Source organism: Zea mays, chromosome 6 (genome assembly GCF_902167145.1).
Source record: "Zea mays cultivar B73 chromosome 6, Zm-B73-REFERENCE-NAM-5.0, whole genome shotgun sequence".
Taxonomy (NCBI): Eukaryota; Viridiplantae; Streptophyta; class Magnoliopsida; order Poales; family Poaceae; genus Zea; species Zea mays.
In genome coordinates this window covers 35,679,889-35,706,003 of record NC_050101.1, presented here as the reverse complement: position 1 = coordinate 35,706,003, position 26,115 = coordinate 35,679,889, and the positions used below count along the sequence as shown (strand labels likewise).

Here is a 26,115-nt window from a genome sequence, read left to right as displayed (position 1 = left end):
GATGGGTAAGCCGGTAGAGATAGACTAATAAACCTAAGTAGCTAAGTATGTCTTGAATGCACATTGACAAGAAAGTCGGGCTCAGCCTCATGTAGTTACCAGTGTTTTAAATAGCGGGATAAGACCAACTCTAGCAACGCCCCATACTCCACTATGCATCCGCATTTTGCACGTCCGAAGCCACTATTCTGCCCTCCAGCAGACTCCGTAAACCACCATGCAAAATAGGCGTGTTGTCTTCCACCTGGTATTCCTACAGTGTCTATCTCTTCTCTGCACAAGAGGGCATTCAAAAACAGTCAAGCGTGGGACCCAACTTTCATTGAGAGGGATGGGGATGCGGATACAGAGCCTATTGGACGACCATGTTTATGCGGAGCCTGCTTGTCACGCAAAATACGGATGCGAAGATGGAGTCTGTTGGAGTTAGTCTAAGAGATTTATCCCTACGCTTCTCAAAATTGGAACTATCAAGATATATCGAGAAATAGTACCATATATCATGATAAATAACATAACTTTTGCACCGCTAAAAAGGCCATATCGGCATATTATCAGCCGCTATAATCAGATATTTAAAACCTTGGCAGATACCATTCAGGATTAATAGAGAGATTCTACTTAGAGATGACAATGGGGACCCGATCTCCGATTCTCCGCGAGGAATTTCTCCATTAGAGGATAGGGATGGGGAAATTTCTTCCCCCTCAGGGATGTAAATGGGGAAAACCCTCCCCCGATGGGTAAACCGGAACGGATCGTGGAAGCATTCTCCATCCCCGTTTTCGTGTACTGGTTAATGATAAAAATAAATAATTATTTTATCAAGAGATCATTTATTATACAAATGTGTTTATTTTAATGTGCACACAATAATTTTTTACATATGACAATTTGTATAAGTGATAATATTTTATATTAATAACAAATAATGTGTGTCCTAGTTATAATTTAAGCGAGAATGAGGATCCCGTCAGATATTTATCCTGCGGAGAATGAGGATAAAAATGAAATATTCACGCAAAACGTTCGTAAGAATACTCGTAAAAAAAAATTTGATAGTAAGAACGAGAATGAAGACTATTCTCCAACAATAAATTCTCCATTATCATCCTAGTCCCAATATCATCTCCTTCCCCTCGATCCGCTGTGTCCCCAGCTGTCCAAAGTCCCACTCCCAGCTTCCCTCCCCCTAAAAAACTCTCACACATCACCGCGAGAGAGGAGGCTGAGCCGCGGAGGAGCAGCGGCGCATCGCAACACTAACCAAAGGTACACACACGCTTCCCTCCTGCGCTTCTCCCTCCCTCCGCGACTGCTCCCACGCAGCTGTTGCCCTCCGGAAATCCAAAGCTCCCGGCCTCCTGCACTGCGTCCCTGTCAGGCCTGCTAAGCTCCAGCCAAAAAATCGTTGGCCTCGGTCTGGTGCCTGCTCCTCCTGCCGTCCTCGCTCCTCCCCACCTCCCGCGGCCTCCCACGCGACATGATTGCATTGCGGGCTGCCGCGGAGCTCAGCTCTCCTGTCCTGCCACCACCACGCCGCTGACGATGCCTTCCTCTCGCCTGCCTCTGCCTGCGCACAACCGAAACGGCTAGCCCGCCCTTCCTCCCCTCCCCTTTGCTTCCGCACCAAGATTTGGGCGGGCGTTCCTTCTTCCGATAAAGTTGACACCCGTCGTCTCGTCGTGGGCCTGGCAGATACTGATAGGTGGTCTGGTTCGTGACTTGTTCAGTCCTCCTCTCCAGGTGCCGAGCCAGGGTGACTGTTCCGAGGAGCGTGGCGTGGACCCATGGGGAAGAAGGGCAAGTGGTTCGGCGCCGTCAAGAAGGTCTTCAGCCCCGAATCCAAGGAGAAGAAAGAGGAGGTGATGCTTGCCCGCCCCCTTGGGATTCTCTTGCGTTTTGCGGGCTTCGTTTTGGATTTGTGGGTGGATCTGATCGGATTTTCGTGGTTTCCCCTCTCCCAATTCCGAAGAATCCAGTCAGGTGTTCCTGGGTAAAAAAAAACCGCACCTTGTTCACCCTTTTTCTATACTTCTCAGCCGTCGTCGTACTGGTGAATTTTTGGGTTTTGCATTCTGCATTGTTGTCAAGACGGCACTTGCTCCCCCCTTTACGACTACCTTGCAGATCCGTGATCGATCAAAGCGCGGCCTTTTTTTTTCTTGCGTTTGTTTTTGTCACTAAAGTTCGGACTGAATTCTGATCACAACCCAAAACTTTGCCCTTGGAATTGACAGAGGCTAAGGAGGAAATCAGCAGCTAGCAACCCAGCACCGGTAGATCTGACCCCATCTACCTCCCTGGAAGTCAATGTTTCGGTGCCACCCCCTCCGGCTCCTCCTCCAGTTCCTCGCCAGACCGACGAGGTCAGGGTCCCCGAAGCCGAGCAGGAGCAGAGCAAGCATGTCACCCTGGAGGAGGCCCCTGCTGCTGCTGCTGCCCCAGCACAGGCGTCGGTGCTGCCACCTGGTGCGCCAACCGAAGAGCTCGCCGCAATCAAGATCCAGACCGCCTTCCGAGGTTACCTGGTAATGTGAAATCACTTTTGTCCGAATTCACCTGCTCGGTGCCATTTGCACCTGGTTTTCCCCGAGAGATTTTGATATTTGCCATCAGCAAGAAACAGGTTTGTAAAATTGCCATCAGGCCCACATTTCATAGACCCAGCTGGACCCACGATTCATAGACACAGTGTTAATTATAACACGAAGACAACATTGTGAGTGGCAAAAATCCAATTATCTCGGTTTTCCCCTTAGACGCTTAGATAAGAACAAATGTGACAGTTGGAAATTGGTTTATATGGATGCCCGCGTTACATAGCACATGGAAGTGTTTGTTTCTGGAAGCTGCTGATTAGGTCTTCGATATTTGGGGGTTAGGAGGAGGTTTGTTTTGCTTTCCTGGTTTCGTTTCCACACCGACATGACTGAGCATGCAAGCAAATGTCCATTGGTGGCTACCCTGCAGATTTTCTCTTTTCATGATCAGACTTTTAGGTGTCGGTAGCTCGCCAACCTTGCAAGTGTTAGTTGGCCAATTGCTGTTACTGTGATGTGGAGTTATACTTGTTGGCCGAATAAGTTTAGCTATTTACATGCCATACTTTCATTGTAACTACTCCGTGGGCTTAATGGGAATGTATGGCTAAAAAAGTAATTTTTCTTGCTTCAGATGATCCTGGAGGAACGGTTAATTTCTAGTTTAACTCCTCTCCTTCAACTAGTTGCTTACTTTTTAGGTTTGTCCTATTATTTGTCAGTGCGCACTTGCCCAGAGGGCCTACGAATCATTCTTGCAAAGTGTTTGAAAAATAATTCTTTGAACAACTGGCGGTTGGTGGCAACAACCTTTCATCACTCATTTTGCTGTTCTTTTCATTTATATTTTGATACTGATAGCCTGTCTGTCCAGCTATTGAACTATCCTTGAGATAGCAATTAGTGAACTTTAAATTATGTTCCTTGGGAAATATGATTTCATGGAAATTTGACTTGTTCATAGCAAAGCAGGATCTTACTTTTTAGTTTTTATGCTTCACAAATAAAATGAAAAGAAAATATATTTACTTTTAGGTTATACTGAGAGTGTTTGGTCATTGTGATAATGTAGGCAAGGAGGGCACTAAGAGCACTACGAGGCCTTGTACGATTGAAGTCATTGGTTGAGGGTAATTCAGTTAAGCGTCAATCTGCAAGCACTCTGCGCTGTATGCAAACTCTATCGCGGGTGCAGTCACAAATACGATCTAGGAGAGCAAAGATGTCCGAGGAGAACCAGGCCCTCCAACGCCAGCTCCTACTTAAACAGGAACTGGAGAATTTCAGAGTAAGCAAACCTTCTCAAAGTTTTGCAGTAAAAAAGTTTCAGGAGCTTGTGTTGTTCTAGTAATATCATTAGTTTTGTTGTCTTCTTTGCTTTATGCCTTGAGATAATTATAAAATATCATTGAGAGAAATAAACATATTCTGTTTGTGAATAACGCTATGTCAGATGGGTGAGAACTGGGACGACAGCACTCAATCCAAGGAGCAAATCGAGGCAAGCCTAATAAGCAGGCAAGAGGCAGCGATAAGAAGAGAAAGAGCTCTTGCATATGCATTTTCACATCAGGTTTGAGTTCTTGCTCTCAGAACATACGCTAATCTATATATGCATACATATGCTTCATTTGGCTCTATGACGGTAAGCTTAAAATGTCTCAAAATGTGTTGTTTACAGTGGAAGAGCACATCAAGATCTGCGAACCCAATGTTTGTAGACCCAAATAACTTGCAGTGGGGCTGGAGCTGGTTGGAGCGCTGGATGGCAGCAAAACCTTGGGAGGGACGCAATGGGACCGACAAGGAGAGCAACATTGATCGCGGCTCCGTCAAGAATATGAGCTTGAACCTTGGAGTTGGAGAGGGTGAGATCACAAAAGCTTTCAACCGCCGGGACTCAAAGCCAGAGAAGCCATCACCACCGACTCCAAAACCGGCCCGTCCAGCTTCCAGGCAATCCCCTTCGACGCCCTCTGCTAGAGTGGCCCCAATACCTGCGAGGAGGAAATCCAGCACGCCAAAGAATGGGCTTTCACAGGTGGACGATGACGTGAGGAGCGTGCTCAGTGTGCAGTCTGAGCGACCAAGGAGGCACAGCATAGCCACGACGTCGACCATGCGGGACGATGAGAGCCTCGCGAGCTCCCCGTCGCTCCCGAGCTACATGGTTCCCACAGAATCTGCGAGGGCCAAATCTCGCACAGCAACGGCCAATGGCGCAGAGACGCCTGAGAAAGGAGGCTCTGCTGGACCAGTCAAGAAGAGGTTGTCTTTCCAAGGTGGAGCTGCGGCTGCCTCACCGATGCGACGGCATTCTGGCCCTCCCAAGGTGGAGAGCGCTGTGAAGGACATTGCTGCGCCACCACAGCCTGAGGCCTTGGTAGCCAATGGTGGTGGAAGCAAGTGACTTGTATTGACAAGTTCCAGGATGGGGGAGCGGGTTATGGTCTTATGGAGGGACATGTTTCATCCGTGAACAGAAGTTAAGAGTGGTGCCGGATCTACGAATGGTTTGAATTGTTTTCCCGTTACAACCACATTGTTTGCTGTATAAGATTCACTGTACCTGCCAGTTGGTTCCATTTGTTGTTTTCTGTAAAACAAACATCAATTTGTCACTAGAATCTGTGATGCTTGTATGTAAACAGGTCCTCTATTTATGTGAGCCATATATTTCATTTTCAGAAGATTCCTTGTGCTACCCTCAGGATGTTTTCATCCTCCTTGCGACTTACTCCGTATATTATATATAAGCCATGGTAAATTGAAAATAAATTTGAGTGATGCTAATGAAACTTTGGCTGCCAAATTTTCGTCTCAGCGCGCAAGGTTTAAACGATGGTGGGAGACTCTTGGACGCAAGGAGTGATATTAAGTGATTTCTTCAGTATGGTATGTATAACAAGAATAGAATCCGCAAATCAATACTATGTGAGTTACAAAACTGAATATGAAGTCAAATAACAATGAGCTACATTTCAAATTCATCGGTACGGTTTGTTTTTCAGGTCAGCATCAAATATTTCACCAAGACACCAATTCGGAGCAATTTTTTGTTAGCGTCAACACCTTGGCATGGAAGCATTCATTGGGCAACTTGACACAAATTTGCAGAAACGGCACTTCCACATCTCCTCTTCAGCTACAAGTTTAGGCTCGTGTGATCCTGTCCAGAAGCTGAGGACGTCCTGGATTTGATCCCTGAACCACCTAGCATCATAAGTGAACCGGTATTCTTCAAGAAGGGAATGATCTTCCTGTAGCTCGTATCTGCACCAGTAAAGGGCAAGGGGATTACCCTTTATATCTGTGGTGTCCCATTTGCAAAAGGTCTAGAGAATAGTGTTTTGCCATTCAGTAGTCTGTTAGGCTGTACAACAGATCACTGCTGCTTAGGCTGTAAGGTCACGTTTGAATGCAATACAACTAATAGTTAGCTGTTAAAATTTGTTAAAATTAGCTGAAGACATCCAAGTAATCTAACTAGTCTAACTAATAGTTCAGCTATTAACTACTTTTAGCAAATTAGCTAATAATTAGCTAGCTAATTTCACTAGCAACTTTTTAGCCAACTAACTATTAACTCTAGTGCATTCAAACATCTCCTAAGCCTGTAACTCATATTACCTCAAGAGCAGCTGTTCTTGAGACCGTGGTAGCGTGTGACAGGTAACCTTGAAATATTTCAATACATCTTCAAAGGTCTGCAAACAAACCATGTTATAAGTCATAACTCACAAGGACCATACAACACGTTGTAGACAGTAGCATGAATGAACATCCAAAAATGTAGTGAAGAAAGCAGTGTTAGCAAACACTTCTTCTGGATTTGCTCAGTTTGCTAAAACATAGCAGCGAATGATTTCCCATGAATAAACGGGGTTGGTCAATCATAGTGAACAGCCTGAAAACTATCAGAAGGACGAATTGCAAAGTTTAAAGATGAGACGTATCACCTTTGCATCGAACCCCAATGAGCTAATATACCCCTTGACATCATCTGATAACAAGTAGTTGGGGTCCAGGTTAAAATGGCTGAAGAAATTATCTGCTGGGAATTTCTCTGCGATCAAATTGTCCCATAGATACTTGTAACACATTAGTTGAAGCCTGTCGTCATCAGATATTCAGCTATCATACAAACTTCATAGATGCTATTGTTTTCCCATGTCTTGAAGAGCATTCTACCATCTTATTACTGTGATGCAAAACATTAGAATTTGAAGATAGCCACGTATGCTATTAATCATATGGATTTTGTTTCTAAACAGTAGCACTCACCAATGGCCTAGTCACGTTAATATGATAAAGTTTTAATGGCACAAATACAAAGGGACAGTATGTGTACAATCTGTTGTAACAAAACACAGTTGCCCAGTACAACCAAATTTAAGCAGTGTTCCAGATTCATATACTGAATGATTTACCTAAAATTTGTTGCTTAAAACAAAAATAACTAAAATCCATAGTTGGCGGCAATAGGAACTTGTAGTAAACTGAGTGATCACATGGTTGGTAGAAATTCCAGTTGAGAGGCTGCACACCCAGGCTTTTGATCCCAGGTGTCACAGGTCGTGTGAGTACATCAGTAAAGAGTTTGATACTCCCATTTCTTAAGACAAAGCCAAATGGATCCCCCCGGTAGATTTACAAATATAGTACAAAGATTTGCATAAAACAACACAGTCTACCAATTAATCCCTTTTTTTAGGTACTGAAGCGATGATTGGGCAATTGTAAACATGCCAAAATAGCATTAATACAATTCATTGCAAATTCAGATCAAAGCAGAAGTCACTTGAAGGGAATTCACTAGTCTGGCGAACAAGAGAATTGGATATTTGCCATTACAACCACGGTTCACTTTCTCGGTCGGTAAACACCGAAATCCGATGAAATTTCTCGTTCTCGGTGCTAAGCGAGATACGAAAACCGGTCCGGTTTCTGGTATATTCCGATTTCAAAATTAAAAATATAAAAGTCAAACTTTAGTCAATAAAACGGGTTTTGAAAATTATGAAACGAAATTGTAATCCCTAATTACAACGAGAGGAGTTCGCAAAATTATCATCAGGTCCATATTTCATACACTCAAATAGACCTATAATTATTATAACAAGGAGGCAACCTTTCGAGTGGCAAAATACCAGTTATTCCTCAGGGGAACATACTGTGAAATGGTTAGGAAAGCAAATGTAAGGAGCAAACCTTCCATTTCTTTTTTGTGCTTCTGATGGAACTGTTCGTGTGGACCGTGTCTTTGTATCCACCAGCATGGGTTGCAATGAAACGCCAACCGTGGCCATTTGGATTTCGTCTATGATTCCTGATATCCATGAACCTTCCACAACCCCGATCCTGCAATGACCTGATTTACTATCAGACCTACTGAGTAGAATGCTTCCTAAGACAGAAAGCGACAAAGCCTCATGTATAATCTGCAATGGCCTCATGTATAATTGGATTTTCATCGGTAGGTACACGGTACCGGTTTGCAGCTGCGCAGAGAAGAGGTAAAGTTCCTGGGGGCTTACACTGGAATTTCCCGCGTTATGCCCTCGAACAGTAGCTGGTTTGTTCCCACGATGAAGTTCATGAATTTTACTGCCCATAGCTCTTCCGCAGATCTAATGGCGACGTCCACTCTCTCAACAACCTGGTCCAAGAGTAAGCAGGTCGGAATGAGATTCGTTCGGTGAAACTTTCATGGTGGCGGAAAAGGCCCAGCATTCCACTTGGAAGAGCCAGAAATGTTGGGTCACCTCTTGCTCGAGCTGGGCATGGCGGTCCGATCCGACCCTCATGGCCGCGGTCTTTTCCGGCTTGCCCCGTTCGAGCACGAACTCCATCTGCTTCTCGCACCATTCCTGCAGCAAGAAGTATGGTCACGGTCACGGTCACCGTCAGAGTCACTCGACACGGGCACATCTGGTCTGCCCAGAAGACACGGCGAGGAAATGGCCAAAGGCGCGAGAGCTTTGGGCGGCGGCGGCACCGTGGCGGTGATGTCGGTGACGGCGAGCGCGCGGCGCTCCCGGAACCGAGCGAGCCGAGACCGCGGAGGCGCGTCCTCGATGTCGCCGGCGGCGAGCCCGTCGGTGGCCGAGCACGCCGCACGGGAGAGCGGGACGGCGGCGCGGCGGGCCGCTGCGGAGAGGAGCGGGCGCGCCCCCGCCGCGGCGGCGGCGAGCGCGGCGTCGATGAGCGCCATCTCCTCGTCGCTGACGATGTCCACGGGGAAGTCCTCGGTCCTGGGACGCGCCGCGGCGGACGAGGAGGGGCAGGGGGAGCGGGAGCGGGAGGCGTGGTGCTGGTGCATATCGGAGACGGAGGGAGCCGGGAAGGGTACGGCCAGATGTGGACCGCCCCTGTTCCTCGTTTGAAGAACTGTTGGGCGCTGGCTTCGGCCTAGTGTGTAAAATGGAAGAATATCGTCTTTGTTTATTTCGTTTTTTTTCTTCTGAACTACCAAATGTTTAGCTTTTTTTTATTTCTATGAGAATCAATTTAGATAAAAATATCTAAAATCAACATAAACACACAATCGATTTTGTTGTTGCGATAGTAGAAATCGTCACTTTCTACATTCTAAACCTTGTAATCTCCATGATACTGATTCTCTCCACGTCCATATTATCAGAAAAGCTCCTCAGAAATAAACTGAATCAAACAGGTCCATCGTGTGGTGCACATATAAAATATGATCCTCTTATCTCTAATCCAACAGTCTGAGTCGCGTCGGCAGCAGCGTCATCGTCGTTGTATGGTGATTGTTTATCAGTTAAATGTGTCTTTTGCATTATTATTCAGTTAAATTCAGTTGATTCTTATGTGGTTCATCTGGACTAATGCGACATATTGTTCCGTCCACAAGAAGCTCCTGATGTGATTCAATTATCTCTACTACTCTATAAGGCTCCAGTGTGGGCGTCCACACCATTTCACCATGCACCCGCTCGGTCGCCCGTGCCCCCCCCCCCTCGCGCGATGCCCACTGGCGTGACAGCCACCATCCTCCCCGCCCCCACACGCGATGCGCCGAGATAGCCGCCCCCACGACTCGTGAGTCCATCGCCACCGACGTAACCCGATCCATGGAAGGAAAAGCATCCTCCTCCCACCTTCCTCCTCCCACCCTCCCTCTCCTCGCCTCCGTCGTCGGTACCGGACTCCTTCCCTTCCTCCTCTCCTTCACACCCTCGCCAATATGTCTGCCGCTACCTCCGTCGCGTCGTCGTCCCCTCGCCCGTTGTCATCCCCCGTCGTGCCCCCTCCCCTCGTCGTCATCCGCAACCCCGCTCCCCCTCCTGTGATGGGATCTGGGAGCAGCAAGACCACCACTGCAGACGGCCTCAACAACCCACATGCTCTCCTCCGGACCGACATCGAAATCGGGGGTGACGACGTCGTCCCACAGTTTCTCCCCAAAGTTGGGAGACGACGACGGCGATTCCAAGTGCCTGTGAGGTGCATCAACGAGCAAAGGGGCTAGGTTGTCCCAGTAGTCTAGGGTTCGCGTCACGGAATCAGAGCGCTTCCTAGATCTGGTTGTCACCGGCATCTACTCAGTGGTGGTGAAGAGCGTCGTCGGTCGAGGTCCTAGAGTAGTGCTGCAAATGGACTCGAAGTCCGTCGATGAGGAGAGAGGCTCCACCAGGCGCCAGACGGTTTGTTTAGGTCAAACCCGGAGCACGGAGATTTCCACAGCTGTCGTCGTCTCTTAACTGCATTTATGGTCTAGTGTCTCAGAGTTGTATCATGTAGTCTCTTAATTGTTTCTTATACTGGAAAAAAACGAACCACCATCTCAGAGTTGTACGTGCCCTTAATTGTCGAGACATATGCATTTAATTTAATTCCATCCTAACTAAATCAACGTCACAATCAAGGATGAAGCTAGCAATCAGATGGAGGGGGCATTAACAACAACAACAAACAAAAAAGGAATTATATGACACATAATATCTACTTTAACAGAAATAACAATACTTATAGCATTTTGTTATTCGAACATATGTACATTTGCACTAAAGAATGGCTAGTGTACTTAACAAATACTCCCTTCATCCAAAAATATAGTTCTTTCTAGCCCTCTGCTTTTCCATCCACATTCAAATAAATGATAATAAATGTAGACATGCATACAAACTACATTCACAGATTAATAAATGATTGTATGTTTAGTCTAAAACAAATTATATTTTGAGATGGAGGGAGTACCTTAATTGGTGTAATAATTAGAGAGGGTGTTAAGAAGAAGTGGAGTGGAATGGATCTGATTACCCATTGGCGTCTGCATTGACGCTTCTGACTAGCCCTACTCTGTGTCTTTTGTGTTTCCTTATTCATGTACTCATGTCTATTTCTATTTGTATGATACATATATTGCAATCAATATATCCCTTGGTCCTGCCAATCGAATTGTTAAGTATGTTTTTCCCTTTCGAGAAATGGTGACAGTACCAAATGTCGAATTAGCGGCTGTACCAAATGGTCAATGCCTCTGGGGTTCCCCTTTTCTTCAGCTCTCTCCGGTTTCACCGATGTGTTGTGGCATGAAAAACTGTGTACATGCACGCTTAGACACCCTTGCTTAAGGCATTCATCTATACTCTCCCCCGGGGGTTGTTAAGAGAGCTATTCCTTCAATAATGCTTGATCCATCCTTTAGGGCCCCTAGAATCTTAATAATCCATGGCTCACAAGGTATTGCTGACCCTATACTAATAGCATAGCATGCGGCTGGTCATATGCCTCTAGGATTTGATAACACCTATATTTGCCTATATCTAGAAATGTAATATCTAATAAAATAACTCTACTCTAGGTTAATTCCCATCATAGTGTGTGTAAGGCTTTCTGGGTTGAGGTACTAGAAGGCTATATATATCCCTTTTGGGTGTCAATTCGGAGGAGAAAACCATTTCAATTAATATATGACATTGAATTCATATCTGTGAAAATGATAAGCATGGGATTGAGCAGGATAGAGTTGGCCTTGCTAGAAGCCTTGTAACCTTAGGGAGTTTTGCACCCACTTGTCTCTTCCCCTTCGTGGTTCATAATACTTGAATTTAGAACCCCTTTGGCATGGCTCTTTGGGTAGCTCTAGCTCTAGCTCATCGTGAAGCCATACCAAACGGTCACAAAAAACTGCTTCTCGTCGAGAGACCTCTGAGAGTTAGAGTCGTTTTCTTATTGGGAGCCAGAGCACTAAAAATATGGCTTCTACTGGCTCCTCCTATATTTTCTTCATACCCCATTCAAAATAAACACTAGAGAAGTTGTTTTGCCAAACGAATTGCAAAACGACTTTGGCTTCTCCAGAGAAGCCAAAGTGCAAGAGGAGCCAGGGCTAGAGCTGTTTTTAGAGGAGTCAGCCATGCCAAAGGGGCCTTAGTGTCAACATCATCAATCTCAAGTAGCTCCTAACTATGAACATTATTAGAGTTTTGTTGGGATTAAAAAACCCAAGCCCTCGAGGCCACGAGTTAGTGGGAGCGGAGATAGTCCAGACGAACCATGGCTGAACCACCTGATATCCTCTACCCGGCCCAAGAGGCGGACCTAAAGCTAACTCCTAGGGGTTAGGCCAAACTGATACTAGAGAAGAGGGTCGGCCGAGCTGTACAAAGTCTCACATAGTTAGGTCGTGTGTGCATGGAGCGATCGAACTATCGCCTCATACCTGCTCCACTATTGCTCCATTATGTATGATATGACGAGGACATGACCCACCCTTTCTCTAGTCAAGCCCCATGCTCCTTTGAATTCAGGACAACTGTAGAGCCCACAACTCGTTGTATGTGCAATCAAGCCCTAATTGTGGGTTTTGGTGATATTCACTATACAATTTGTTGGTCCTTGTTCTCAAATGCTATACATCAAGAACAAAGTAACACAATTGTTAATGATTAAAGACCTTCGTCTTTCGAAACATTATCTCTTTTTGGATATAATGATCTTTAGACGAAGGTCATGAAGGACGTACCTTCATCACCACGGAAAATAAATAAATATAAATGAAGAAACATGAAACACAGAAGAAGAATGTAAATAATGACAATATAGGAATAAATTGTTTACATTCTTATTTCATTTCATAAACATGAATGGATGTTCATAATACTTATATTACATTGATACCTTCGACTTGACAGAAGGTGAGGGTAAGAGCAACGCGGGAGCAATTACCATGCAGCGTGAACAGTACAGGGGTACTGTTCATCTATTTATAGACACGGGACACAACCCGGACGAAATTACATCCATGTCCCTGATAAATAATTATGATCATAATACGAACTATTAAGGACTATATAGTCTTTTTCTCTTTAAGTCGGTATCGTCCTTTGTCTTTATCATAACATCAAGCCGAAGCTCTTTCAGTCATAGCTTCAGCTTTGTCCGCATCATCTTCGGTTTATATCTTCATGTCGTACCTGCTTTTGTACTGTCTTGCCGAAGGTGTTTTTGCCTGGAGGACCTTCGGCGGAGAAGAAGACCCCCAACAGTAGCCCCTTCGCAGTGCTAAATCGTTTTTCGTAATGAGCTCGATCTGCGAAAAACACAAAGGATTCAGAATGTCGAAGGTCCGAAAAACACCTTCCTTGAGCTCGTTGCCGAGAAGCAATTATAATATTCTAGACGCCGGACGGTCCACCGCTCAGCTAGTGCGAGCGGTATGGCGGTTCGCCTTCCCCCTGCAACACTATATAAACAGACGGGTTGGTGAGGAGTTACCACAGCATTCATTGCCGTCGCACTGTTGCGCTGTTAAAAAATTTAACCATAGCCGAAGCTTTCTGCATTGCGTTTTTGAGCAAACGCTTTGGCACTTGAGATCAACTTCGTCTCAAAAAAGCGAAAACATTGAAATGGCCAGAGTACGATCCACTGCTAGATTGTCTCGTGAGGGAGATGAGGTCGAAGCTGCCGAAACAGCGCCTATCTCAGAAGTGATGAAGCAATCAGGTCTTGTTGTGCCCGAGGAGGCTGTTGCCGAAGGTACCTCGATTGCTGAAGCTGAACAGATCGCAGTTGGAGGGAGTGATAACAACGGTGAAGAGGATTACACTATTCTGAGCCCAGCAAAACCTAGCCACCTTGAATTTGGTTGATCTACTGTAATGGAAGACGATATGGTTATGATGAAGAAATTGGGCTACTTTGGGGAGGCTGAGAGTAAACTTATTCGTTTTGCTAGCGAGGAGGTGATTCTGGAGCCGAAGGATGATGAAGTTGTTGTCTTTAAAAGCTTCTTCAGAGCAAGGCTTCGGTTCCTCTTTATGATATAATAGGAGAGGTTTTGAAGAACTTTGAAATATACCTTCACCAATTGACACCCAATGCAATCGTTAGACTTGTGTCTACATTTGGACCCTCCAAAGTCAGGGTATGAGTCCTAATGCTGAAGCTTTCTGTCGGGTGCACGAGCTGCATTACCAAACAAAGGCTAGAGCGGATGGTCTTCATGAGAACTTCGATTACTACAACTTTGCGTATCGAAAGGATACGAAGGCTCCAGTTCTCAGCTACCATACTAAGTGGCCGACTGATTGGAAAAGTGAATGGTTTTATATGAAGGCAGACGAGAAAAGAAGGGAGAAGCTGATGACTATGGTCATGAGTCCACTAAAATTAAGCTTCGGGATGGCAAGGCCCTTGTGCCATATACAACTTGGCTCTCCATGCCAAGTAGCCGAAGTAGAATTCAGAGTGGTAGCGGCCGAAGTCAGCACTAGGGATATAGTGCAAGAATACTTAACAAAAAGAGTATTTCCGACCTCTAGTGGCTGGGGAATGCCCAAGAAGAAGGATGGGGGCAAAAAGCACGAACTTGTTTGGCTCCCTTACTGTTTTAAGTTTGAGAAAGAATTCAAGAAGTCATGCCAAGAGTGATTAGAAATGATTGAAACAATGTGCAATAAAATCTTTGGCAACTACACCAAGGAGGAGGACCAGTTAATGACTGCTGCCTTCGGCACCCGACCAAAATGAAGGCTAAATCGAGTGATGGACGCGCTAAATTTTGAATACCCAGACTATGAAAGGTTTGACAAAGGTGCCGAAGGTTTGAAAAGGATTGTCAGCATTCTAAACAGGCAAGCTGCCAGGCTAGTAAAGGAGGATGAGAATATTTTGAAGAAGGCAAAATCAGCTCCTGAGCCGAAAGCGGCGATCTCCAAAAAGTGGAAGCTTGACATGACTCCCTCTGCTGAGCCGAAGGTAGTTGAGACAAGAGAAGAAGCTTCTTCAATGCCCTCTGTTGTCGAAGTAGCAGAAATTTTAAAGGTAATGACTGATTCCTTGCACATCAAGCTGCTAAGTCCTCTAGGACCGAAACTAATGAAATTTTTGCAGAAGAAGGATCAACCTTCGGCTACAAATGAGAAGGTTGATGGTCAAAAGAGACGAAGAATTGTCAACGTAATGCAAGCTATTGAGCGAACACCGCCTCTAGCCTCGGCGTCCAGAATGGTGCCTACTGCAAGTACCAAAGCTGAAGCCACTGCCGAAACTGCTAAACTTGTGATCGCAATGGCAGGAATTGACAAGCTCATATCAGATATGGTTTCAGAAGAGACAGTTGTGACTGGAGAGGAAAACATGGCCGCAGTGCCTGACAAAGGGAAAGAAGTTGTTGAAGCTTCTTCAAAAGAAAAAGATTTTGACCTTCGGCAATTGGGTGGTCAGGAATTGTCCGAGGCGGACAAAGAGGAGCTGAAAGAATATGGAATATCCTGTGGCTATCAGCCGGGATCTATGCTCTTCGGTGGAATTGACGAAGAAGTTTTGGGATGGATTCGCGACCGTGCTGGGGCAAAAATAATCGGCACTCTGTCTAAGAGTGTTGGTTTTCCGAAGCTAGAATTTGACATTAGTGGTTACCGACGACAACACATCGTCGGTAGCCTATTTTACTCCAATTTTAAGGTGAAATCTGTGACTGGATCCTTGTTGTCTTTGTGATGGATTAAAATATACTAAACTTAACTTGTTTTCGCAGAGCATGCTGCTGAGCAAGGCGCTAAGAATGCAGCAAGATCTCGAAGATAAGAAGAATGAAATAATAATTGAAGGCTTGGAGAACAAAATTAAAGATTTTGAAGCTTCTCTTGAAAATAAAGATTTCTTGCTTCAAGCAACCGAAGGTTCCCTTGCGGAGTTACAAGCTGAAAATGTTAAATTAAATGCAGAACTTCTCAAAGCCCAAACAACTTAAAAGGTGAAATCAGAGCACTTTGAGCAAGAAAGAAAAGAATTGCAAGCAAAATCCGAAGCTAAGAAAAATATGAAGCTGCAGGAATCGCTGAAAGACCTTCGAAATAAATGCTCGGAGTTTGCTACCCGCTGCATGGATCGGTTAAAAGGAATATTCAGCTCGGTTGGGGCCAGCTCTGAAGAAATTGCCCTTCGGCTGAAGATATACCAAAAGCCTTCGAGCATATCGAGAATGAAGTTGATGCACTCGACGAAGTAATAACTGGACATGGTGATTTCTGTGCTCTGTTAGCTTCTCGTGGCACGACTTTTGCATTTTTGAAGGCCGGGTGCACACATGCTAAAACATTAAACAAGCCAAATTTCAGCCTGTCACCATCAGACTTAGTCAATATTCCTGGTGAGGCCCGAAGTATTGGAAATAGATTTATTACTCAAATTTGGGCTAAAGGCGAGCGAGAGTTAGCTGGAGACGAAGCTCGAAAATTGCTTAATTCGGTACTAAACTTGTACCTGTTGTTTGCCTTGATTTTCTTTTTTACCATCGCATTTACCTTATACCGTTGTCTGTCTGCAGGATGGCGGCGCCGAAGGTCTGTAAGACGAAGCGCATTCCGAAGATTGCTAGGCTAAAGCTTTTTTATGACTTCCTGTATAGAGCTTAGGATCTCTTTGCATTATGTTTGCAAAAGATTGTAACTGAGAGCTGAACTCAATATTGTTTTTATTTGTCCATACCTTATAATATAATTTTACCTTTCCATCCATGTATAAATTGCTTTGCTATGGACGAAACCCTTAAGTACAACTTTTGAGCCGAAGGAAAAAACACGTTCCCTTCTTTTCGTGCACATCAAAGCATTTCATTGCATAAAATGCCTGTGTTCTTGTCTGAGACGAAGCTTCTTCGTATTCAACGAAGCATTTTGTCGCCAAAGCCGGACAACTCTTTCATATTATCGTTCGTGCTTCATGTCATGACAATGATGATCCTACAAATGTCTAATGAATGGTTTGTATGAATGCAAAGAATGATGCGATGAAATATGCAATTGTATGACCTGAACACACATGATACCATACCCAAACTCTGCATTCCCTTAGGAACAACTTTGAGTCTCTTTACCTTCTATTTCGGTGGCATTTAAGCTCTGCATTCCCTTAGGAACGTCTTTGGATCTTCTTCACCTTCTATTTCTGTGGCATTTAAGCTCTGCATTCCCTTAGGAACGACTTTGGAGCTTCTTCACCTTCTATTTCGATGGTATTTTGGCTCTGCATTCCCTTAGGAACGACTTTTGAGCTTCGAAACTTACTCTGCGTCCCCTTAGGAATGACTTTTGCAGCTTCAGAACTTACTTTGCGCTCCCTTAGGAACGACTTTTGCAGCTTCGTCACTTTCGGAGTGATTACAGCTCTGCATCCCCTTAGGGACGACTTTTGAGCTTTTCCCTGTTCTCTTTGCACTCGATGGTGTAGATTCTGATATTAAATGTTACATTTTTGGGGGGAATTTGGCCCTTGTACTGCATAGGGCTAAGCAAAAATGAAAATTACAAACTATGGCCTCATTAAAAACCTTTCTCCCCTCCTGAAAGGAAAAGGGTGCCATAAGAAAGGATTAAAAAATTACATCAATTACACATAATATCGCCGAAGCTCATCCGCATTCCAAGACCTGGGTATGTCGTTTCCGTCCATATCCTTCAGTCTATAAGATCCGGGTCTTGACGAAGATACTACCAGAAAAGGACCTCCACTATATCTGGGTTGGCTATCCTTCGGAGCACCAAATGACCTGGTTTGATATTTTTCAATGGAACTTTTCTATCGCGCCATTTTATTGTTTCGGTCTGGTACTTATTGATGTGCTCTATGGCTTGAAGTCTGGTCCCTTCTATGGTATCTTTTGTTACAACTTCATCCTCCGTTGAAGCTTTGGTTCTTATTTATCCTGTTCTTGCTTCTTCCGGTGTTATTGCTTCGTCACCGAACAAAAGCTTGAATGGAGTAAAACCTGTTGACCTTGAGACAACAGTGTTGTGGTTCCACACCACTTTTATTAATTCGTCTGGCCACTTTCCTCTGGGCTGATTGAAGATTAACTTCATTATACCTGTCATTATAATTTCATTTGCTCTCTCTACTAATCCATTTGATTATGGATGCCTTACTGACGCAAAATGTATTTTTGTACCAATTTGGTCACAAAAAACCTTGAACGTTTTAGCATCAAATTGAGTTCTATTGTCGACTGTAATAGCCATCGGCACACCGAAACGACAAACAATGTTTTGCCAGAAAAACTTCTGGACTATGGCCGAAGTTATGGTAGCTAAGGGTTTAGCTTCGATCCACTTTGAGAAATATTCCACTGCTACTACAACATATTTCAAGTTTCCTTGTGCTGGTGGAAGCCGTCCTAACAAATCTAGGCCCCATCTCTATAATGGCCAAGTGGGTTGAATCAGTTGTGTCAGAGACGGAGGTTGTTTCTGGTCTCTAGCACACTTCTGACATCTTTCACATTTCTGGACCAAGTCCGCTGCATCTGAAGCTTCCTTCGGCCAATAAAAACCTTGTCTAAAAACCTTTCCCAGTAAAGGCATGGATCCAATGTGGGCTCCACACAGTCCTGCATGTATTTCCTTCATTAATTCATGTCCTTCATTCCTGGATAGGCATTTAAGCAATGGGGAACACACTCCATGCTTGTATATCTCCCCTTAAATTATTATATAAGGTCTTGTTTTTGCTTCCACTATCTTGTTATAGGCTTTGTCGTCTGAGAGACAGTTGCCTTGGAGGAAGGATATTATTTCGGTCCTCCAGTCTTCACTATGTACAAGTGAGATTGTGAGCACTGCTCTTTCCATGAGCTCGATTGAGGGTGCTTTTATTGTTTCAAAAAATACTTCCGAAGGCAAAGGGAGCCCTTGTGTCGCTGACTTAGCTAATAAATCGACATGCTCATTCTCTCCCTTTGGGATATTTTTTTTATAGAAAATCCCTCGAAAGAAGCTTCCAATCTTCGGACTGCATCCAAATATTTTTCAAGCTTCGGATCTCTTGCCTTGCTACTCTTATCCACGTGGCTAGAATTAACTTGCGAATTAGTTTTAAGGATTGCCCTTCTTATTCCCATCGCCTTTAGTTTCCGAAGCACTAAAAGAAGAGCTTCGTACTCGGCAATGTTATTTGTACAGCTGAAGTCTAACTTTATTGCATAACATGTTCTAACTTTAGAGGGTGCAACTAGGACAACAGCTGCTCCTGCACCGAAGGTCTCCCAATATCCGACACAAAATACCGTCCAAGCTTTAGCATCTTTTGTCACTTCTTCACCCTAAGCCCCTAGCGTCCAATCAGCAATGAAGTCTGCTAACGCCTGAGATTGAATTGAGGATCTGTGCACATAATCAATGGTGAATTCGTTAAGTTTCGCGACCCATTTTTTGATCCTTCCTGTAGCTTCTCTGTTCCTCATTATGTCTTTCAGGGGTTGCGATGAAGGTACTATTATATGATATGCTTGGAAGTAGTGCCAAAGCTCCTTGGAGGCCATCAATACAGCATACAGTACCTTCTCCAATTTTGTGTAATTTTTCTTTGATGGGCTGAGTACTTTGGAGACGAAGTATACCGATGCTTGCTTTTTTATTTGGCCATCTTGTTTCTCCTGTACAAGTGCCGCACTAACCGCAGCATGGGAAGCAGCCACATACATAAGTAGCGGAGTTCCTGATGAAGGTGGGGTTAGAGTTGTCAAATCTATTAAATACTGCTTCAGCTCTTCAAAGGCTTTTTGTTGAGCCGAACCCCACTGGAAGACTTCAGCTGACTTCAGTATTTCAAAGAATGGTAAATTCCTCTCTGCTGATCTTGATATAAATCTATTCAACGATGCCAGCCTTCCTGTCAACCGTTGAGCCCCCTTTTTTGAATTTGGTGGCTCCATCCGAAGGATAGCTTCGATTTTGCTTGGATTAGCTTCGATGCCTTTTGTTGATACCAGGCAGCCAAGAAATTTGCCATTCTTCATTCCAAAGACACATTTTCTGGATTTAACTTGAGACTAGTTTGCCTGAAATTGGCAAATGTTTCTTGCAAATCGGCAACATGATTTTCTTGCTTTGTGCTCTTCACTATGATGTCATCGACATAAGTCAGCACATTCCTGCCAATTTGAGAGTGAAGAACCTTGGCAGTCATTCTACTGAAGCTTCCTCCAGCATTCTTGAGCCCCTTAGGCATCCGAAGGTAATAAAAGGTACCAGTAGGAGTTATGAAGCTTGTCTTTGGCTCATCCTCCTTTTTCATCCAAATTTGATGATAACCCGAATAGCAATCCAATAGACTCATGAGTTCTGAAGAAACTGCTGCATCTACAAGGGAATCTATTCTTGGTAGAGGGAATTCATCCTTCGGACATGCCTTGTTGAGATCTATGAAATCAATGCACATTCTCCATTTCCCATTGGCTTTTTTCACCATGACAGTGTTAGCCAGCCACTCTGGATACGTTACTTCTTTGATAACACCGGCACTGAGAAGTCTCTTTACTTCATTTCATGCGCCTTCGGCTTTATCATCGGACATTTTCTGAAGCCTCTGCTTTCTTGGTCTGAAGGACGAGTCCACATTGAGCGAGTGCTCAATAACATCTTGTCACACCCGGTTTTAGAAGGCAAACCGAATGCGAACCATGTACGTGCCAGGATCAGTTATTCACGTACACAGCAGTTACATAACATGGACATCATCACACAGTGCTCAAAATAGTATAAAAAGGGAAATACTAGTCGTTTACATCATACGTCTGAGACGTCCATATAGGTCTTACAATAAATCAAAGTGCAGAAAAGAAACGTAGATAACCGCGGCCTTCACAGGCAGCCGACTGGGGGTTGCCGCTAACCCACACCTAGAACTCGTCGTAATCTTGGAACTCCTGGAAGTCTCCTTCCACAGCTTCATCTTTGCCTGAGCAGTGGTTGCAATGCTGACAACCTGGGGATGGGGGGGGTTTGGTGTGTAGAGCAAGGGTGAGTACACATCAACATACTCAGCAAGCATCCTGTTTGGCTGTAGTGGACTAGCTGTATGTGGGGATAAGTCAAGAAGTTGCTTTTAGTTGGTCAGATTATTACTTACTAGTAGAAAGCCAAGTTTTAGCATTAACCCAAGTTATTAACCCGAACGTACTCCTTTCCAAACGGAAAGAGTACCACTTACCAGCACCATAGTCATAACCAGAATCATCGATCTCATAACCACCTGTACCAAAGTATCTCTGATCAAGTACCACTAATCACTGGAGCTCCCTTGGCCGCTCATAACCGCGAGCACGGCTGATATATCAGTTTTCAAACACTCTGCAGAGGTTGTGCACTTTACCCACAAGCCGTGATTCCCATTCTGCCCGGAGAGAGCTACTCCCCATTGACCACTACCTAGGTGGCCTAGCAGGGCATCACTACGTAGCCTTTACAAAGATTCCCCGGGGCTGTAGCCACCCGTTAGGTTTCCTAAATGCACCGCACTCCTCCCCAAGGGGCGAACCCAAACTTGGCAGAGCGAGCCGCATACACCGAGCCCCATTGACGGCACGACGGCTAAGTGAACTACACCCCGGATCCTCTAATTATTCAGCTAAGGGCACCCCATTCCACCCTCATGGTTGCACTGTTTTCCCGGGCGGTCATCCATAGAACAGGTCCTTACGGAGAGGCACTCGAGAAACCGCTCGAGCCCCCTTAAAGGCCACAAGTATAACATCATAATAAGAAGAGGGAAAACAGCGTATCATAGATAATCTCATCATGTTCATTGATTAGAGTTAAGCAATAGCATAAAACTAAACAGTAATAATCCAACCCGAATAGGTAAACAAGGACATGGATAACAAAAAGCTAGTCAATCCTTAGGCATAAATGCGTAAAGCGGGAGGTGAATTAAATAATGAATAGGACAAAGATAGGTCAAAGGACACTTGCCTCCACCAACCGACTGCTGCTCAGGGGCTTCTCCTGCGAATTCCTCGGGCTCTTCGACCGGATCGTTCTCTATGCGATTGCAAACATACATGCATCCATCCACATTTAATACAAAAGAACAGTACACCATACAAGGGAACAAATAAAGTGAGTATGCATCAAGTATGACATTCGATATCGCATTTGTTATGGTTAGAAAGAAACGGGAAAGGGTCTCGCAGGGGGTTAAATCTTATGCACTAACGATCAATTACAATTGGTTCTTAACAAAAGAATTCTGTTATATGCACTAATGGAAACCTATTCATTTTAAGTTGATCAACATCGCACGAGATAAACAATTAACTACATGAATCAATTAGTATAACGGAATTTTAAATTAAACTTCCTATTTCAATGGCATGAACAATGATTAGCCTACCTAAAATAAAATAGCTATGATCACAGAAAGTAAATAAAATAAAATAAAAAAATATATAAAAAAAAACAGAGGGGGGGGGGGCGGTTGAACCGGCCCTAGGGCGGTTGAACCAGCCCTAGGCTGGGCGGCCGAGCTGGGGGCTGGCGCGGGCGCGGGCAGCCGAGCTGGGGGCCGGGGCGGCCGAGCTGGCCCGGTTGAACCGGCCGGCCAGGCGGGCGCGCGGGGGGGGGGGGGGGGGGGGTCGGGCTGGCAGGCGGCCGAGTCGGCCAGGCGCGCGGCCAGGCGCGCGGCCAGGCGCGCGGCCGGGGCGCGGGCCGGGGGGCGGCCGGGGTTGGCCAAGGGGCGGGCCGGGGCCGGCTGGGGCTGGCCAGGCGGGGGCTGGGGCGCGCGGCCAGGGGCGGCCGTGGCCGGCTGGGGGCGCAGCCAAGGCGGCCAGGCCAGGGCGGCCAGGAGGCCGGGCTGCCGAGGAGAGAGGAGGGGGAGGGGAGAGGGAGGGAGGAGGGAGAGAGGGAGGAGAGGGGGGGGGGGCTCACCGGCGATGGGCGGCCGACGGCGAGGGCGGCGGCCGAGCAGGGGGCGGCGGCGGCTTAGGGCAGGGGTAGGGGCGGCGCTAGGGTGAGAGAGGGAAAATGAGAGGGAGAGGGAGAGGGTTTGGGGAAAAAGGGAGATGGGGGGGGGGGGGGGGGGCGGCTGGGCCGATTCAGGCCCAAGAGGGGGCGCCAGGGGCGGCTGGGCCGGCCGGGGTCGGCCCACGGCGCGGGAGAGAGAGAAAAAGAGGAGAGAGAAAGAGAGAGAAAAAGAAAGAAAAGATCTTCTCCTCATTTTCGAAATCCGATCTTTCTACATGAATGCATTTGCACTTTCAAAGCAATCAAAAGAAATGCAAGGTTCGGCATGGTGCATCAAACAACATAAAGTATTTAGGGTTTTTCATACACGGGAAATCCAAACCGAATCCCGCTAGAACTTTGGAAAAGGTCAAGGTTTAGCGAGGGAAAAAAGAAAAAGAAAAGGTAACGCCCGAATTTTGGCGAGTAAAGAAAAGAAAAAATTCAACTGCAAAATTCGGGGCGTTACAAACCTATCCCCCTTAAAAGAATCTCGCCCTCGAGATTCAGGGCTGGCTAGCAAAGAGCTCAGGGTATTTAGCCATCAGATCATCTTCACGCTCCCAGGTTGCTTCTTCCTCAGAGTGGTGGTTCCATCTGACTTTGCACATTCTGATGGTCTTCCTTCGGGTGACTCTGTCTGCAATCTCAAGGATCTGAGCTGGCTTCTCAACATAGGTCAAGTCCTCCTGGACCTCAAGACCTTCCACTGGCAACTGCTCTTCTAGCACACGCAAGCACTTCTTCAACTGAGACACATGAAAGACATCATGCACAGCAGACAAATTCTCTGGCAGGCTGAGCTGATAAGCCACATCTCCACGCTTTGAGAGAATTTGATACGGACCGATGTAGCGGGGTGCTAGCTTGCCTTTCACTCCGAACCTCCTGACTCCTCTGATCGGTGACACTTTCAGATAGACAAAGTCTCCGACTTCGAAACTCAGCTCTCTTCTTCTTGTGTCTGCATAGCTTCGCTGCCTCGATTGCGCTATCTTCAGATTTTCTCGGACCATCTTGATGTTCTCTTCGGCTTCAAGCAGAATGTCTGGCCCAAACACTTGCTTCTCTCCAGGCTGATCCCATTGCAACGGAGTTCTACAACTCCTTCCATAAAGCGCCTGAAACGGTGACATCTTCAAACTGGCCTGGTAACTGTTGTTATAGGAAAACTCTGCATAAGGCAATCGCTTGTCCCATCCGGACTGATCTTGCAACGCACAGGCTCTCAACATATCTTCAAGAATTTGGTTGGTTCTTTCGGTCTGGCCATCTGTCTGTGGATGATAAGCTGAACTGAAATTCAGATGCGTGCCCAAAGCTTCATGCAACTGCTGCCAGAAATGAGAGGTGAACTGCGTTCCTCTGTCTGACACTATCTTCTTTGGCACACCATGAAGACAAACGATCCGAGACATATACAATTCTGCCAATACTGCACTGCTATAGTTGGTCTTGACAGGTATGAAGTGGGCTGACTTGGTCAAGCGGTCCACCACTACCCAAATGGAATCGTAGCCGGCTCGAGTGCGAGGCAATCCGACTATGAATTCCATACCAATTTCATCCCATTTCCACTGAGGGATCTGCAACGGTTGCAACAATCCAGCTGGTCTCTGGTGCTCTGCCTTAATTCTTCGACAACTATCACACATAGCCACATGCTCTGCGATTTCCCTCTTCATTCCGTACCACCAGAATTTCTTCTTCAGATCCTGATACATCTTCTCACTGCCAGGGTGAATCGAATAAGCTGTCTCATGAGCTTCCTTGAGAATCAACTCCCGAATGGACTGGACATTGGGAACACACAAGCGGTCTTTGAACCATATCACGCCTTCTGCATCCTCTCGAAAATCTTTGCCTTTGCCATCTAGAATCAGTCGCCGGATCTCACTGATTTTCTCATCATTCTTCTGCGCTTCTTTGATTTCACGCTCTAAGGTAGGTTCCAATTCAACTGTGACTCCTCATGAATTGTTCAAAAATCCGAGACTCAACCTGTCAAACTCCTTGGCCAACTCATAAGGCATCGGACGAGCGACCATCAGATTGACTTGACTTTTTCTGCTCAAAGCATCTGCCACTACGTTTGCTTTGCCTGGATGGTAATGAATCTCCAACTCATAATCTTTGATCAACTCTAACCATCTTCGCTGCCTCATGTTCAACTCTGACTGAGTGAATATGTACTTCAGACTCTTGTGGTCTGTGTAAACATCGCATTTCTGTCCATACAGATAGTGCCTCCATGTCTTTAGTGCGTGAACCACTGCTGCCAACTCTAGATCATGGATTGGGTAATTCTTCTCATGAACCTTCAACTGTCGGGACGAGTAAGCCACAACTCTTCCCTCTTGCATCGACACACATCCCAAACCTGTGTAACAAGCATCGCAATACATTGAGAAGGGCTTGTGCACATCAGGCAAGACTAGGACAGGCGCTGTAGTCAACTTCTCTTTCAGCGCTTCAAAGGCCTCTTGACATTTCTGGGTCCACTTGAACTCAACTTTGTTGCCTAGCAACGCTGTCATTGGTTTCGCAATCTTCGAAAACCCTTCAATGAATCGCCGATAGTATCCGGCCATTCCAATGAAGCTCTTGATTCCTCGAGCATCTGTTGGCGCTTTCCAGTTCAGAATGTCTGCCACTTTCTTCGGATCCACAGCCAATCCTTCCTTGTTGATTATGTGACCCAAGAACAGGACTTCACTGATCCAGAACTCACACTTGCTCAACTTTGCATACAACTGGTGCTCTCGCAATCTCTGCAATACCATCCTCAAATGATCTGCGTGCTCTTCTTCGCTTTGAGAATAAACCAGAATGTCATTAATGAATACCACCACAAACTTATCAAGGTAATCCATGAATACACTGTTCATCAAGTTCATAAAGAATGCTGGCGCATTGGTCAAACCAAAAGACATCACTGTGAACTCATACAACCCATACTTGGTAATGAATGCCGTCTTCGGAATGTCTGAAGGTCGGATCCTGAGCTGATGATAACCTGACCTCAGATCAATCTTGGAGAACACACTGGCTCCTCTCAACTGGTCGAACAGATCTTCTATTCTGGGCAAAGGATACTTGTTCTTGATCGTGACCTCATTCAAAGCTCGATAATCGATGCACATCCTCTTGGTGCCATCTTTCTTTTCCACAAATAAGACAGGGGCGGCCCAAGGCGAGGTGCTTGGCCGGATGTAACCTTTCTCTGACAGCTCATCAATCTGCTTCTTAAGCTCAACCAACTCTGGTCCGGATATTCTGTAAGCTCTCTTAAAGATAGGGGCGGTTCCAGGAAGAAGCTC

At 45.6% G+C, this 26,115-nt stretch overlaps 2 protein-coding genes across 5 annotated transcripts; one reads left to right on the top strand and one right to left on the bottom strand.

Annotated features, from left to right (window-relative positions):
* The first annotated feature begins 1,108 nt into the window (after positions 1-1,108).
* Positions 1,109-5,246, top strand: LOC100274440 (uncharacterized). 4 transcript variants are annotated; one of them, XM_008649384.4, is made up of 6 exons: positions 1,109-1,272; positions 1,747-1,865; positions 2,241-2,531; positions 3,616-3,831; positions 3,997-4,116; positions 4,225-5,233. In XM_008649384.4, the coding sequence occupies exons 2-6, from the start codon at positions 1,791-1,793 to the stop codon at positions 4,951-4,953; spliced, it is 1,431 nt and encodes a 476-aa protein (XP_008647606.1). In that variant the 5' UTR covers positions 1,109-1,272; positions 1,747-1,790; the 3' UTR covers positions 4,954-5,233. The 4 variants fall into 4 exon arrangements, with proteins under 4 accessions (XP_008647606.1, XP_008647605.1, XP_008647607.1 ...); XM_008649383.4 differs by having other exon boundaries at positions 1,133-1,272; positions 1,734-1,865; XM_008649385.3 differs by lacking the exon at positions 1,109-1,272 and adding an exon at positions 1,280-1,664.
* A 167-nt stretch (positions 5,247-5,413) lies between these two features.
* Positions 5,414-8,863, bottom strand: LOC100279337 (uncharacterized). Its single transcript, NM_001152358.1, is given in 7 exon segments — positions 5,414-5,816; positions 6,174-6,250; positions 6,503-6,656; positions 7,755-7,904; positions 8,081-8,202; positions 8,309-8,413; positions 8,542-8,863. Coding segments are annotated over 7 exon segments (1,032 nt in total). The 5' UTR covers positions 8,758-8,863; the 3' UTR covers positions 5,414-5,608.
* Positions 8,864-26,115: the final 17,252 nt, after the last annotated feature.

Bases quoted from the DNA above. Each gene is read 5' to 3' on its own strand.
- LOC100274440 (NM_001148799.1), top strand. From the start codon at position 1,791: ATGGGGAAGAAGGGCAAGTGGTTCGGCGCCGTCAAGAAGGTCTTCAGC. The intron at 1,866-2,240 runs GTGATGCTTGCC...TGGAATTGACAG, and splicing joins CCAAGGAGAAGAAAGAGGAG to AGGCTAAGGAGGAAATCAGC. The intron at 4,117-4,224 runs GTTTGAGTTCTT...TGTTGTTTACAG, and splicing joins CATATGCATTTTCACATCAG to TGGAAGAGCACATCAAGATC.